General features: G+C 49.2%; 1 protein-coding gene across 1 annotated transcript in view; it reads left to right on the top strand.

Annotated features, from left to right (window-relative positions):
- LOC101118066 (uncharacterized) overlaps positions 1–13,363 on the top strand; it is a 44,860-nt gene extending 31,497 nt beyond the window's left edge. Inside the window, exons 8-9 of the mRNA XM_042238162.2 lie at positions 718–899; positions 9,556–13,363. Coding sequence (XP_042094096.2) covers positions 718–899; positions 9,556–9,699 — 326 coding nt within the window. The 3' untranslated portion in view covers positions 9,700–13,363. The remainder of the gene's footprint in view (positions 1–717; positions 900–9,555) is intronic.
- The last annotated feature ends 238 nt before the right edge of the window (positions 13,364–13,601 follow it).

Raw genomic sequence — 13,601 nt, 5'->3', positions numbered from 1 at the left:
CATACAGGCGAGGGATGAGTCCGGAGAGGAAGGACCAGGATAATTTTCCAAGGCCCCTGAGCAAAGACCCTGCGGCTACAGAAGTCCTTTCATAAGGCAACTGATGCCAACACATTAAAAACGAATAACTCACAGACAAAGAGAACAAACACATGGACACCAGGGGGGTGGGACGAATTGGGAGACTGGGATCGACATTTCTGCACTATTGACACTGTGTATGGAACAGACAACTAACGGGAGCCTGCGTACAGCTCAGAGAACTCAGTGCTTGGTGACCTAAACGGAAAGGAAATCCAACAAAGAGGAGATGAGCGTGTGCGAATAGCGGATTCACTTTGGTGAACAGCAGAGACGGACAAACAACATCGTAAAGAAACCATACCCGATAAAAATTAATCTAAAGAATTTCAATTAAAAATTAATAACTGTCTGTGACATTTTGATGCGAGGTCATCCGGATGAGCGGGGAGAATTAACGTGTATTTCTTCAGTCATGAGTAGTGGACCCCACGACTGCACTGGGCAGGTCGCGTTCTTTGCTGTGTTGAACCCGTAAGGGCCTTGCAGTCAGCAGTGCTGTTTGTCCACTGCATTCGAACTGCCTGAGACGCAGGGGCCCCTGCCTCCCTAGTCCCTGCCGGGAAAGGGAGGAGCTCAGGAGCTGCTAGGCCTCTGGTCCCCTAAGTTTCTTCCTTGTTCCGTCCATCCTGACAGAGAGGAACAACCTGGGCATCCACATAAAGGCATTCGAATGCATCAGCTCCTGCAACCCCGCCCTCTGGAAGATCCTTTTTGGCCACATCATCCTGTCGGGAGGTACGGGCACCTGTTCTGGTCTGAGGTCCCGGCTGCAGAAAGAAGCATCCGCCCTGGTCTCCCCGAAGATTAATGTGAAGGTAGGGCCCCTCCACCCACCCTCTGGGGCTCAGCGATTTATTCCACAGGTGTTCCTGGAATGTCTCTGAGGTGCCAGGCGCTTGCAGAAGCCTCAGTTAACAGAAAACGACAAAACTCTGGGAGCTTACATTCTAGTGTGTGTTGGGGGCGGTGATAAGGAGTAAGCAATATAGTTCATATGTATGGAGGTAATATGCTGGGAAGGGCTATTAGCCTCGGGGTGGGGAGACAGTAAGGAAGGAGATGGGGAGAGCGGTCAGGACAGGGGCATTCCTGGAAAGGCAGTGCTGAGTGAATACTTGAAGGAGAGGGGAGCAGGTGGATATGTGGGGAAGAGCATCCAGGCTCAGGGAACAGCCCCCACAGCGGCCCAGAGGCTGGTTTCTTAAGGAAACGCTGAGAAAGGTTGGCTGGGCTGAGAGAGGGAGCGGGGTAAATGGGGTCAGAGAAGCCATGTGAGATTTTACCGTGAAGGAGACTGGAAACCAGCAGGAGGTTTGGGCAGAGCAGTGACATCAGGCCAGGCTCTGGAGGAAGAGTCAGGCTGCTGGGGGGTGGACTGTGTGGATGCAGCTTGGAGGTGATGCTGGGGTCCAGGTGAGGGATGCTGGTGGCTCAGGGTCGGCAGCACGGAGGGTGTGGGGAGGTGGCCAAATTTTGAGCTCACACTCAAAGCAAAGGCAATAAGATTTTCGGGGAGATGTGAAGCAGTGGTGAGATAGAGGAACCCTGGGCGGGTCCTGAAGTTCTAGCCTGAACAACTGAGGAGACAGAGACGCTGTGGCAGAGATGGTCGAGGTCACCAGAGGGGTAGTCAGGGGAAGTCTGAAGTGGTGTTTTGGACTCATCCACTTGGGGATGTCTCCCCTCTGTTGGGGAGCAGAATTCAGGAGGGCTAGAGCTCAGAGGTGGGAAGAGGCTGGGCTCCACCACCACACTGGAGACTTCATCAGAGGCAGGATGCCTAGAGACCAGGGGCAGGGGTGCAGGTGGGGTACTGGGCCGAGCTCCACACGCAGCCCCCTCGGTCCATCGGGAGAGGCTGGAGGAACAGGGGTGCCCGCAGGAACCGGAGCTCCAGAGCGCAGGCAGGAAAGGAGGAGACTGGGCAGCCCTACGGTAGCAGAAAGCTGGACTAGAAATCCTGCAACATTGGCAGGTGGGGCAAGGCTCACGACCAGCCCCTGGGGGCCTGGGATTCAGCATCTTCTGTCCGGGGAGACAGACCACCTGGAGGGCCTGTAAAACCGATGTCTGGAGGGGGCTTGGACTTTTGCTGCAAAGAAGCACAGTAAAGCCGGGCGACACCTGGGACGCAAGATCAGTTTTGTGGGGGCGGTGGCGGTGATTTTAAGACGGGAGAGCTACCTGCCTGTATGACTTCTGCCGGGGACTATCTGTGGGGAGACGAAGCTGACGGTGCAGAGAGACGTTGACGCAAAGGCTCCCCCCGCTTCTCCCACCTCCATCCCCACTTCCCGGGTCCAGGTCTGCAAAAGGCAGGCCGGCTTCCATGCACCTCAGGCTTTAGGAAGGCAGGGACCCTCCCCTGCCTGACCCTCCACGCCTGCCAGGGGGCTTCCTGCCATGCTCTCACCACCATGTAAATTTTACTCGTTTACTTTCAAATTCACAGCCTTTATTTTTTAAGAGCAGTCTTAGGTTTACAGAAAAATGGCGAGAAAGCGAGTTCCCACATATTCCTCCCTGTGTACCCAGTCGCCCCGTGAACCCATCCGTTGCTCTCTTCTGGTGCGTTGGTTACAACCGGTGAACCAATTGTTGTCAACTGAAGTCTGTAGTTGACGTCATGCTTCACCCCTGGTGTTGTGCGTCTGCTGGGCTCTGAGGAATGTAGAAAGCCGTGCACCCGCAGACGCCCTGTCCTGTAGAGGAAGTGATTCCATATTCTCGGTGGCAGTCACATGATAGTTCATGTTATAACGCCCTGGGAGCTGCCCACTGCTCCCTACCGCCCCCGGCCCCGAGCAACGACGACAGATGATTTTAATGTCTGCATAGATTTGCCTTTTCCAGAATGCCATGTAGCTGGAATCAAGTCATGTGGCTGGAATCACAGAGCATGTAGCCTTTTCACGTGGGCTTCTTTTTGACTCCATTTTCAAACCGTTTCTTCCCCCCCCCCCCCCCCCCCCCCCGTTTATAAAAGTAGTTCTAGAAGCAATGTTTATGCACTGGTTTTTTTCTGCTTCTGTTAGGTCCATACCACTTCTGTCCTTTATTGTACCCATCTTCACATGAAATGTTCCCTTGGGGGTAACAGGCAGGAAGGCCAGGGGTCTCCAAACGGAGGAAATAGGCTACAAGTGTCAGACATTTTTTAATCTCTCTCTTAAGCAGCAGGAGGAAACAGACCAGTTTACATTTCCCCCCCTTGTCTCTGCAAATTTTAAAGGAGGTTTCTCTTAAAATTCTGTGTTGCCAGAAAGACACCTGGCTCCATCTGAACTTAACTTTTCTCAAACCTAGAGCTAACCAATGCATTTTTCTTATGGAGATGTTTGTCTTAAGCTATGTTAATGGACTATGTATTTACCCCAGACTCTGTCTTCAAGCGGGTTCCACCTAAAGGCTCAGAACTGACCTCACAAACCAGTATGTTATGCTCACACACTGTTCTCCTAATCTGTGTTAATGAAACTATGTATTTGTATGGAAATTTGCCTTTCTCCAAGATTCATGTCGATCATGTTATGGCCCAGGATGACTCATCTGGTGCCAAGGTTCTCTCAAAATGCATCTTGTGGGTGAGGGGCCTGGTGCCATTCTCTGTTTTGAGACATTTCCTTTCTTTAATTAGCAGACTGCTAGTAACATATTCAAAAGCAGAGACATTACATTGCCAACAAACGTCCGTCTAGTCAAGGCTATGGTTTTTCCAGTAGTCATGTATGGATGTGCGAGTTGGACTGTGAAGAAAGCTGAGCACCGAAGAATTGATGCTTTTGAACTGTGGTGTTGGAGAAGACTCTTGAGAGTCCCTTGGACTGCAAGGAGATCCAATCAGTCCATCCTAAAGGAGATCAGTCCTGGGTGTTCTTTGGAATGATGCTAAAGCTGAAACTCCAGTACTTTGGCCACCTCATGTGAGAAGTTGACTCATTGGAAAAGACTCTGATGCTGGGAGGGATTGGGGGCAGGAGGAGAAGGGGACGACCGAGGATGAGATGGCTGGATGGCATCACTGACTCAATGGACATGAGTTTGAGTGAACTCCGGGAGTTGGTGATGGACAGGGAGGCCTGGTGTGTATGCTGCAATTCATGGGGTCGCAAAGAGTCGGACATGACTGAGCGACTGAACTCAACTGAACTGAGTAGCTATGTAACATCCAGCTAAAGACTAGCAGGGAGTATTCTTTCTGCTGCCTTCTGATGCCTATGTCAGAAGCTTTCTCTATCTCGTTTATACTTTAATAAAACTTTATTGCACAAAAGCGCTGAGCAATCAAGCCTCAGAATTCTTCTCCTCCGGAGGCCAAGAATGCCAGCGTCTTTTGTGGTTCAGCAACAACCTTTCAGTATCTCTAATTTTCTTGAAGAGATCTCTAGTCTTTCCTGTTCTATTGTTTCCCTCTATTTCTTTGCATTGATCATTGAGGAAGGCTTTCTGATCTCTCCTTGCTATTCTTTGGAACTCTGCATTCAAATGGGTATATCTTTCCTTTTCTCCTTTGCCTTTAGCTTCTCTTCTTTTCTCAGCTATATGTAAGGCCTCTTCAGACAACCATTTTGCCTTTTTGCATTTCTTTTTCTTGGAGATGGTCTTGATCACTGCCCCCTGTACAATGTCACGAACCTCCATCCACAGTTCTTAAAGAGATGGGAATACCAGACCACCTGACCTGCCTCTGGAGAAATATGTATGCAGATCAAGAAGCAACAGTTAGAACTGGACATGAAACAATGGACTGCTTCAAAATCAGGAAAGGACCACATCAAGGCTGTATCTTGTCATCCATATTTAACTTATATGCAGAGTACATCATGTGAAATGCCAGGCTAGATGAAGCTTAAGCTGTAATCAAGATTGCCAGGAGAAATATCAATAATATCAGATACACAGATGATACCACCCTTATGGAAGAAGGTGAAGAACTAAAGAGCCTCTTGATGAAAGTAAAAGAGGAGAGTGAAAAAGTTGGCTTAAAGCTCAACATTCAGAAAACGAAGATCATGGCATCTGGTCCCATCACTTCATGGGAAATAGATGGGAAAACAATGGAAACAGTGTCAGACTTTATTTTCTTGGGCTCCAAAATTACTGTAGATGGTGACTGCAGCCACTAAATTAAAAGACGCTTGCTCCTTGGAAGAAAAGCTATGACCAACCTAGACAGCATATTAGAAGCAGAGACATCTCTTTGCCCACAAAGATTTGTCTAGTCAAAGCTATGGTTTTTCCAGGAGTCATGTATGGATATGAGGGTTAGACTATAAAGAAAGCTGAGTGCCAAAGAATTGATCCTTTTGAACTGTGGTGTTGGGGAAGACTCTTGAGAGTCCCTTGGATTGCCAGGATATCAAACCAGTTCATCCTAAAGGAAATCAGTACTGAATATTCATTGGAAGGACTGATGCTGAAGCTGAAACTCCAATACTTTGGCCACCTGATGCAAAGAAATGACTCATTTGAGAAGACCCTGATTCTAGGAAAGACTGAAGGTGGGAGGAGAAGGGGACGATGACAAAGGACGAGATGGCTGGATGACATCACTGATTCAATGGACATAAGTTTGGGTAGGCTATGGGAGTTCGTGAAGGACATGGAAGCCTGGAGTGCTGCAGTCCATGGGGTCACAGAGTTGGACAGGACTGAGTGACTGAACTGAACGGATACACTGGGTTTGGAATTTCAGTCCCAGTTTGTGCCATGAAGAAGCATCTTCCTATCTCTCCCTCTAATTGTAAGGAACTAGCTCAGCATGAGCCCAGGCTGGGTGGCTGGGAGTTGGAGGGATGGGGCCTCCCACATGTTCTTGGTTAAATAAGGGCTTTCTTCACCCCTCAGAGACTGAAGACTGAGGCTTGTCCCCCACCAGTGCTCCTTGCTCTGGGTGGTCTCTACGCCTCCCCCTCCAGAGCTACTGGGGCAATAGGGAAGACTCAGGAATTTCATGGAAGAATAAATGTATCAGGTATTATATAATCAATACAGGCCTCCCTTCCAAAGTCAGCAGCCCTCTTGTATATACATTATATATAAAACTCCATTCAGTTCAATTGCTCAGTCATGTCTGACTCTTTGCAACCCCATGAATCACAGCACGCCAGGCCTCCCTGTCCACAAGCAACTCCTGGAGTTGACCCAGACTCATCGAGTGAGTGGTGCTATCCTGCCATCCCATCCTCTGTCGTCCCCTTCTCCTCCTGCCCCCAATCCCTCCCAGAATCAGGGTCTTTTCCAGTGAGTCAACTCTTCGCATGAGGTGGCCAAAGTATTGGAGTTTCAGCCTCAGCATCAGTCCTTCCAGTGAACACCCAGGACTGGTCTCCTTTAGGATGAACTACATTATTATTATACAAATCCATGTAACACTGGAAAATTAATCCCTTCCCTTCCTTCCTAAGACTGCAACCCTCATCATAAAATAGGATCCACCAGGGCACACATTTGTATTAGAGAATGGTGCCCCCGCCTTTGTGCCTCCTAAGGCTGCCATCTTCTTTATACAGATTCATATGATGCTACATAAATATAGGTAATGTTGGAAAATTGTTACTGACCTGCCACCTCACCTCCCAAGGCTGCAGCCTCCTTCCACCATCTCACATGAGATGAGATATTTACATAATTATTAGAAAGCTCTTATCCTTCACGGCTTCTCACTCTGAAGTCCTCCAATCTCCTCAGGAATACATTTCCACTGCTCCTCCTCTTGACCCTCCGAGTTCTTACCTGTAAAAACCTTGCATTAAACCAGGAAGTGAAAGTGTTAGTAACTCAGTCATGTCCAACTGTTTGCTACCCCACGGACTGTAGTCTGCCAGGCTCCTCTGTCCATGGGATTCTCCAAGCAAGAATATTAGAGTGGGTTTCCTTTCCTTCCTTGGAGAATGGGATCTCCCCAACCCAAGGATCAAACCCCAGTCTCCTTCATTGCAGGCAGAGTCTTTACCATCTGAGCCCCTAGGGAAAACCCTAAACCAGAAAGGAAGGCAAGCTTAGCCAGAATGAAAAACAAATGGAAGCATGTTACATCTCTGTGTTTCTTGACCACCATTGCAAAGAGCACCCTTCACACTGTCTTGCATTGGCTTTGCCTGCCAGCCTGTGGCTGGACTGAGGTTTGAACCAAACTCTCCCATCCCCACTTCTTCTGATCCCTCAAGCTACCCCCACCCCCCAACCCCGAAAACTTCTCCATATGAAGCTTGAAGGCATCACCCATTTTCTGTAACTTTATTAAAACTTAGCTCTGTCTCTGCCCAAGTTCTCTCCCATCTAGACATCTCTGGAAGAGAAGAGGATGTGGGTTCACCTTTAGTCATCCACAGAGCTCATTATATTCTCCCCTAAAGAACAGAAGGATGCTCTCCCTAAAACAGACTCATCTCCCTTCAGAGAACAGCTGGTCTCCATGGGGCCAACGTTTAAAATAATAGCTTCTCCTGACAACCTAAATCTTGCTATAATAATGTTCTTGTGCCATGATTTCCTCTTATTTCTGTAGGAGAATTTTTCCCCCTTAGAATCCATTTCTAGATGGGTATTTCCTGAGCCAGAAATATATGCACTGTTAAGGCTTTTGGAACCTGCGGCCAAGGTTCCCCTGAGGACAGCCAGCCTCTCGCCCTGTCAGTGGTGGGGAGACTATCTCACCGACGCTGTTCCCTAAGCGTCAGTCCAGTTCAGTCGCCCAGTTGTGTCTGACTCTTTGTGACCTCATGGACTGCAGCACGCCAGGCCTCCCTGTCCATCACCAACTCCTGGAGCCTACCCAAACTCATGTTCATCGAGTCGGCGATGCCATCCAGCCATCGCATCCTCTGTCGTCCCCTTCTCCTCCTGCCCTCAATCTTTCCCAGCGTCAGGGTCTTTTCCAATGAGTCAGCTCTTCGCATCAGGGGGCCAAAGTATTGGAGTTTCAGCCCCAACATCAGTCCTTCCAACGGGGCCCATCATTTTTAAAACTCTTTCCCAAGTGGGTAGATGAAAAATAACTGTTTTAATTTTGTTTCTTTAATGGCTAATGAAGGTGAGACTTTGGCAGGTTTCCTAGTTGCCTGTAGCTTTTCTCTTTTTCTTCATTTAAATTGAAGGGCAGTTGTTGCGTCCGTTTCTGCTATGCACCAAAGTGATAGAGCGACACATGCATTCATCTTTTGACCTTCTGCCCCGTTACGGCCCATCTCAGGGTACTGCACATAGTTCCCGGTGCCGCATTCCTTCTTGCTCATCTCCTTTTATGTCTTTGTAGTCACTTATTCCGACCTTCTGGCCACTTTCTTCTGCTGGGGGCTTTGCTCTCTTCTGAATGAACAGACCTCATGTTGTGTACACCTTTGCCTGGTTTTGTTTGTTTGTTTAGACAGGACATAGATGGGGTCTGTGGCTCATCCAGGCTGGCAGCTTATTGATGGAAAAAAAGCCAGCACACAGGGTCCCAGGCTCCTGTGACCAGCTCTTTTCTCTGCCTGATGCCTGACCCTGAATATGCTCTCCCACGCCCTTTGTGACCCTTTTCCTTATTCCGCCCCCCCCCCAAAATTTTAGCAGTTTTTCTTGTCTTAACTAATAGTAGCAGATGGTTTCCAAGCCAAGCATGGTTCTATGGCAATGGAGTCAGCAAGCTTCCCCATGACTTAATCTGACAACTCATCTTCCCTCATTCCCGCTTCCAATTGGACTGCGGGTGTTTGAAATCCTCCTTCTAAATCCCTTAGCCCTGCAGTTGTGTGTTCGCCTCGCAGTTTAGGAGAATAAGCATGTTGTACTATGACGTGTCTGAGAGCCTTAAGGAGAGTCAGTGAGCCTGTGAGGAAGACACCATCTGACCTTGAGCAAGTGACCTGTCCTTCAGAGCCTCAGTGATGCCACCTGGCAAGTGGGTGTGGCGATGTTTACCTGCTCAACCCAGGGGTGACCTGACTTGGCTAAGAAACACCGCTATCTGCCACATGCCTGGCTAACGTCAGTCTAAAAGTAAGAACAGAGCAGAAACCAGAGAAAGTCTTGGTGTGATGCCTCAGGCGGTAGACGAGATCTTCTCCACGTGGTCTGATTACTTGGATTTCTTTTTGTTTTTTGCTTAGCTGTGTTTTTTCTATAAAATAATGTTTGCCTTTTGCGTAGTCTTAATATACGTATCAAGTGTGTCGGGCGTTTTTAGAGTGAATCCAACAGTCAGCTGTGGGTCCTTTGTGTTCTTATCCCTTTTATCCTATAATTTTAAGCTACAAGCAGTGGGATGAAGGCCACGAAGCGTCTTTCAAGGTTGGAATGGACGGTCCTTGCCGGGGGGCGGGGGGATGACTGCCTGTGAGGTTCGCTCAGGGACTGGCGTTTTGATCCCCAGTTTGCTAGTTTTTTGATCCAGCTTTCTCTCCCGTCTCCCCTCTGACCCTCCCTCCCACCTCCCCCTCCTCCCTTCCCTCCTCCACTCCCCCCTCTGCCTCCTCCCCGCCCGTGCAGGTGTCCACCTGTCCGTATTCTCTGTATGGTGCCTGGGTAGGTGGCTCCATCCTGTGCTCACTCTCCACCTTCAAGGACATGTGGGTCACCAGAGAAGAATACAGGGAGATGGGCTTCTCCGTCGTTGGGAGGAGGACCCTCTGATTCGTGGCTGTCTGGACCACATCACCTGTCTCACCAGCTCCAGGCTGAACCTCAGCTTGACTGAACTGATCAGAGCTCATAACAAACTCAAATCTGGGCATGGCCCTTCCTCCCCCAGACTTTGATTAAAAGGGTCAATAAAGAACAGACAGCCTCTCTGAGCAAGGCTTGCAGCATTTTGGGAAATGCTCACAGGGCTCTCTCTGCATCAGAGCAGAGTCATGAGCAGGGATCTCTGGCAACTGAGTATCAGTCAGCGTGGCTAAGCTGTGCTGCAGAAACAAACATTCCCCAAGACTCAGTGCCGCAGAACAAAGGTCTGTTTCTCACCTGTGTTGCACATCCACTGAAGGTCCCAGGGACTCTCTCCTGCTTCACGCTCACCCCCGAATCAGGCTGACAGAGCTGACACCATCTGGAACATTGTCTCGTCCTGTGGGTGCACAATATGTGTGCCCTGGACGAGCTTTCACTGGCAGCAAAGGTGCACGCTGCACATCTATCCACAATTAACGGTTCAGAGCAAGTCACGTGGCCCCGAACCACCATGGGGGCTGGGGAGGGCCGCCCTGACACGAACTTGACCTCCAACATGGCAGGAACAACAAGGATGCTCTGGCTCCTGAAAGCACAGTTAAGTTCATGAAAGCATATCCTTCACGTGTGTATTCCTCATTTATACCACATAAATACCAGCAAAACTGTTGTGTATGTCTCTGAATTAATACTTAAAATGGCATACATCCTTTACCAACACTACAGTTTCAAGTAAGGATTTGATCATTGTAAAACATTAGTTTTAAAACTGCATAATATGAGCGTGGTTAAAAATCACATGTATTCATATGTGCTAATTGCTCTGTCATGTCCAGCTCTTTGCGACCCCGTGGGCTGTAACCCACCAGGCTCCTCTGTCCATGGGATTCTCCAGGCAAGACCCCTGGGGCGGGTTGCCAGGTCTTCCTACAGGAGGGACGAGACCTGCCTCCCTTATGTCTCCTGTGTCAGCAGGCGCGTTCTTTACCACTAGTGCCCCCTGGAAAGCCAGAAACCATACACCTGTTATTCACGTTTGCTGGCCCATCTGTACGGCAGCGCCAGTCTTTGTTCTGTGTCTTGTCTTATGTTCTGGAGTGTGGGGTTTTTATTCCTTCAAAACTGTGTACGTAGCATGTATATGGTAAATTTAAATATCTGTATTTTAAAAAAGAACACGCGAAAGCGGGTGGTCATTGCTGAAGAGAGATTTTACAGACTTTGCTTTCAAGAAATAAGTCTCTGAGACTGGCTTATTCGAGCCGATTTCATGGTGCAGGAGCCAACGTTGAGAAAGAGGTCCACAAACTTGAGCAAGGTCATTTGGCAGGGATGGGTTTAAATCGGTAAAGAACCCCAAGCAGGGGCACCGGAGATCAGGGGCGGAGAACTGACGGAAGAAAGTCAGCACGAGCGTCCGGAAGCGGTTCCCACCCAGAGGCCCAAGCCCCCCTGCATCCGTTGGCAGCCCCTTCGCCTCCTCCTCTCCTCCAGCCCCTGGCACCTCCCACCTGCTCTCTGTCCCTGTGGAAGCGCCCTTACTCATTCCATAGAAACGGAGCTGCGCAACACTTGGCCTTTTCTACGTGGCTTCTTTCACGTGCTGTGTTTTCAAGGTGCGTCCATGTTGCAGCTGGTGTCGGTACACTCCTGCCTTTCCGTTGCTGAATGACACCCCGTTGTACGGCTGGACCGCATTTTGCTTTTCCTTACCCTTTGACTCTCACCACTTCCGTGTAGACACATAAGTGCTACCCCGTCCTCCCTCCCTCCTGCCTAGGCTGGAGCTGACCTTGGGAGCCCTGGGTTGATGGAGGCTGCGTCCTGGAATCCCTTCTCGGAGAAGAGGCACTGAGACTCTTAGATGATCAATAAGCAGACTCATCTTGTGTTGGGTTCAGCTGCCAAGACCAAGGGTTATCTGTTGAAGCAGCTGGTGTTTCCCTAAACGATATGTATGTGGAGGACACAAGCAGGGGAAGAGGTTTCATCCTTTGGTGCCTGAAGCCAGCCAGCCCTGTTTTTCAGTTAATGACATAACAAATCACACACCCCTTTTTGTTATAATTAAGTCTCAACTGAATCTTTCTTCATCCCTTGGGAGCCAAAATAAGAGTGCATGACGCAATCTACAATAACCAATTAGGAAATAAAATTGAGAAAGGACAACAAATGCTGTCAAGTACCTAGAGAAGAAAAGTAAACTAACCAGAAAGGTACAAGACTTATTGTAAGCTTCTATTGACTTACTAAAGAGGTCATGTATGGATGTGAGAGTTGGACTGTGAAGAAGGCTGAGCACCGAAGAATTGATGCTTTTGAACTGTGGTGTTGGAAAAGACTCTTGAGAGTCCCTTGGACTACAAGGAGATCCAACCAGTCCATTCTGAAGGAGATCAGCCCTGGGATTTCTTTGGAAGGACTGATGCTGAAGCTGAAACTCCAATACTTTGGCCACCTCATGCGAAGAGTTGACTCACTGGAAAAGACTCTGATGCTGGGAGGGACTGGGGGCAGGAGGAGAAGGAGACGACAGAGGATGAGATGGCTGGATGGCATCACTGACTCGATGGACGTGAGTCTGAGTGAACTCCGGGAGTTGGTGATGGACAGGGAGGCCTGGCGTGCTGCGATTCATGGGTCGCAAAGAGTCAGACACGACTGAGCGACTGAACTGAACTGAACAGAACTGAAAGAGGACACCAATACAGGGAGGAAATAACACGCTTGAGGGTAAGAAACAATATATAAGATGTCAGTTCTCCCCAGTTCACCCAGAGAGCCAGTGCGACCCTAGTCAAATCCCAGTGAGATTTGAGTGGAATTTGACAAGATGGTCCAAGGGTCATTCAGAAGAGAAAATACCAAAAATACCAAGGACTGCCCCAACAGGCTCCCGCTTGTGGTGTCCAGGGCCGCCCCCTTCACATCAGCCAGCAGCACACCCAGGCCATGGCTCAGCCGCACCTGAGTCGCGTTGCTCCTCAGAGAGCCACTGCCCAGCGCCCTGTGATGTGGTCCTGGCTGGTCAAGGTCCCCAGGACACAGAGCACAGCATGTCGGGACAGGACTGATACATTCATGGTGCAGCCCTCTTTCTCACTCTGGGTCTTCCTTTGGGGGTGGTTTGGATGAAGCTGACACCTACCCTCTTCTGCAAGTATGGGCATATGACCAGAGCCTGGCTGACCATTCCCAGTGGAATGTCACCCAGGCCGGGTCAGTGAGACTCAATTCCAGGACATTAGCTGTTGGACAGCAGCTCCCATTGTGAGGGAACTACCCTCTTAGATAGAAGTCTAGAGCTGCTGACTGCAAGCTGCCATGATGGAGTGCCTGCATGAGAACCACGCCATTGCAGAAGATCCTGGCGTGGGGAGAGGAGAAGGAAAGGGCAGACGAGGAAGAGAGACACAGAGAGAAACAGAAAGAGAGAAAGAGATTCTGACGCCTCACAGCATGGCTTGAACCAACCAAGCCTGAAATCCATCACAGAGCCATTGTTTGGGAAGCCAGTATATCTTAATTTTATTTAATCTGGTCTGTAGTTAACAGAAGAGGTCTGGGAACCAACCTCAGGTGTTGTGGATAAATATATAAAAATAAAATCCTTTTCCTTGTCAGTGTATTTGGGACGGAATTTTGTGCTGGGATTTAGACTTGGATAATCTTTTCCAAGGAGAAGAAGGTGATGACAGAGGATGAGATGGTTGGACATCACCAACCATCACCAACTCAATGGACCTGAGTCTGAGCAAGCTCCAGGAGACGGTGAAGGACAGGGGAGCCTAGTGTGCTGCAGTCCATGGGGTCACAGAGTCAGACGTGACTGAGCGACTGAACAGCGATCTTTCCAAATACCTGGC

The sequence above is a fragment of the Ovis aries genome, chromosome 21, assembly GCF_016772045.2.
Source record: "Ovis aries strain OAR_USU_Benz2616 breed Rambouillet chromosome 21, ARS-UI_Ramb_v3.0, whole genome shotgun sequence".
Classification (NCBI taxonomy): Eukaryota; Metazoa; Chordata; class Mammalia; order Artiodactyla; family Bovidae; genus Ovis; species Ovis aries.
This window is presented reverse-complemented; position numbering and strand designations above follow the sequence as displayed.